The sequence below is a fragment of the Populus euphratica genome, unplaced genomic scaffold (genome assembly GCF_000495115.2).
Source record: "Populus euphratica unplaced genomic scaffold, PopEup_1.0 scaffold55.1, whole genome shotgun sequence".
NCBI lineage: Eukaryota > Viridiplantae > Streptophyta > Magnoliopsida > Malpighiales > Salicaceae > Populus > Populus euphratica.
Genome location: NW_011499921.1, coordinates 710,971 through 713,416, shown reverse-complemented (window position 1 = coordinate 713,416; position 2,446 = coordinate 710,971). Strand labels below are relative to the sequence as shown.

At 36.7% G+C, this 2,446-nt stretch overlaps 1 protein-coding gene across 1 annotated transcript; it reads right to left on the bottom strand.

Moving 5' to 3' along the window:
• Positions 1–239: 239 nt before the first annotated feature.
• LOC105135157 (transcription factor bHLH30-like) lies at positions 240–2,147 on the bottom strand. The gene is made up of 2 exons (XM_011039899.1): positions 1,661–2,147; positions 240–1,063 (listed from the first exon to the last, which is right to left on the bottom strand). The coding sequence occupies exons 1-2, from the start codon at positions 1,967–1,969 to the stop codon at positions 560–562; spliced, it is 813 nt and encodes a 270-aa protein (XP_011038201.1). The 5' UTR covers positions 1,970–2,147; the 3' UTR covers positions 240–559.
• Positions 2,148–2,446: the final 299 nt, after the last annotated feature.

Here is a 2,446-nt window from a genome sequence, read left to right as displayed (position 1 = left end):
ATCAAACCTTCTTATGATGCCAGACACTCAAATCTAGTTATAACTCGTTTGAAATACACATTCTGCTGTTACTTTTATGACAGTCTGCAGCTTCTAAAGCCATTTTAACTCTCTTTTCCCTTCCATTTCCCCAAAAGAAATACACTTTCTGTCAATCATTTTTCATTTATTGAAGACCGTGAGATTGGTAACATGTATGTTCACTCACATTGAGCATATGACACAGTGGAGCTCTACAATGCTAAGCATAAAAAGAGACTTGACAGCAAATGTAAATGTTCAATGCCGACAAAAATAACACTGCTGAAGCACTGTGGCAAGCAAAAGCTAAAAGCCAACTTACGTTAATTATTAAAACTTCTGTCGAAGATGTAATTGAAATAACTTCACAAAGAAATTATGTTGAGATAATACACATTATAATTACTACACCATGCTATCAATAACTTTCATTACAACAAGTGTAGCACGTCCAGCTATCTATCTGTCATGCAGAGATGAGACGCGTGTAAATCTACGATTCTCGTTTTCAGACAGAACAAGCCAAACATGCAAGGAATCAACTGCAGAGATCCCCAGAAGAAGATGATGAGAACGGCTGCAACAAAGCAACCCTTCTCCTCTTATTCGAAAGCGTGGGTTTTAATGAGAATTCCTGCGAGGCAGAGAATTTGTCAAGTACAGATCTAAAGGCCTCGTGGACGGAGCCAGCGAGAAACTGGCGTACTTTGCTATCACCACCGAGCCCTTCTTTGCAGCTGCTCACCACAAGAACGTTCATCATCCTGCCCTCCAAAGTCGCAATCTCTGCCCTCGTTATCATCAGATGGAGAGCATCGAGTGCTTGTCTTAAACCAGACAAGATTTCAGGCTTGTAATCGCAACATATAGATGCCCTGATTAAACAAGGGGCACTGCACAAACCATCCTCTTCCTCTTCCTGTTCTACTCTCACTTCATCAATATCCAGTGGCATGAGAAGGCCTTCACCAGCTCCTGCTGCCTGGATCTTCAGCTCCTTCAGGTGGCTTATAACTTCAGCAAGCAATGATGCCTTGTCCATCTGAGTGATTCAAATTGATTAGTAATTCAGCAACCCATCTCAACAAGCCCATAAGCTGGAATCTTTACAAGATCATAACAATCCAGCTCTTACATGGCCAAACAAGTCCATCAAAATATCAAGATTTATTTATCAAGTACTCCATGGATAACATTCATTTATGATCAATTTCAATCAAGAAGAAGTAATGAGAAAAGTTACCAGAAAATCATAGCAGGTAATATATGTGTTTTGGGTGATACAACTGCCAAGAACTAATTGATAACTAATCATTCTTATATAAACAACTCAAGTACATTCACCAACAATAGCATCCCTAACATTGAACTTGAATTGTAATACAAGATTCTTGAAGAAATTAACAAATTCAAAAGATATCAGCACAGGCCTTACAAAAAATAAAATTAAGCAACTCGTGTTATTACAGTAAATAATAACCACTTTCAATTACATTACCTGATCGTTCGCCAAGTTTTGTTCTCAAGCTTTAAGAAACAGAATTCATTAAAAAAAGAAAAGAAAAAAAAAAGAGGCTCTAAGAACTATGATTCAATTCAACTCAAACTTTAACATTACCAAAACAAAAACAGCAAATACCTTGCTAGTACCAGGTACTAGGCTCCTAAGTGTGTCAAGATGTGCATTAATCCTGGCTCTACGCTTCCTCTCAGCCTCACTGTGATTCCTTAAAGCAGCAATGCTTTTCTCAGCCGACACTCCTTTCCTCTCCATTCTCACGGTAGCCTCCACAAGCTCTCCTCTTTCATTATCCAAAACCAAAGATGAAGTTGAACGTGACCAGTTTCTTGTTTCGGCTTGTAACCCAGAATTCACCAAAAACACATCACTCATTCCCTCACATGCAGAGGCCTGCACCCTTGCTGAGTTCCAAGAACAAGGTTCCATAGCCAGTATAGGAACACTAACAAACTAGAGAAGGGTATTGATGTAATTGCCTGTTGACAATACTAATAAGTGCAACTCCCATTAAAACAGAGAAGACAAAAGTTTGGTCTTTAGAATGTGGTCGTTGCTTTGCTTTGTTGTTTAAAGGAGAGGCAGGAAAAGGGTGGGTGGTAGTACAGGTGGAATTATTTGAATAGTTGGTCGGACCGTATTTTTTATCGGGCACAAATCCACACAACAATTAAACTTTTTTTTGGATTGTATCATAGTTAAAAACTGTTTTGATATAATAATATGTTGCAAAAAAATATCTAGAAAAATAAAATAAATTATTTTAAATTATAAAATTATTGTACATAAAATTTAATAAAAATAAATTATTCAGAGAAATATCAAGATTTTAATGATTACTTAATAAGATAAATCTAATAATATAAAAAATAATTACAAATAATAACTAAAATGAGCTATACAAGC

Bases quoted from the DNA above. Each gene is read 5' to 3' on its own strand.
- LOC105135157 (XM_011039899.1), bottom strand. From the start codon at position 1,969: ATGGAACCTTGTTCTTGGAACTCAGCAAGGGTGCAGGCCTCTGCATGT. The intron at 1,064-1,660 runs GTATTTGCTGTT...TGAATCACTCAG, and splicing joins TAGTACCTGGTACTAGCAAG to ATGGACAAGGCATCATTGCT.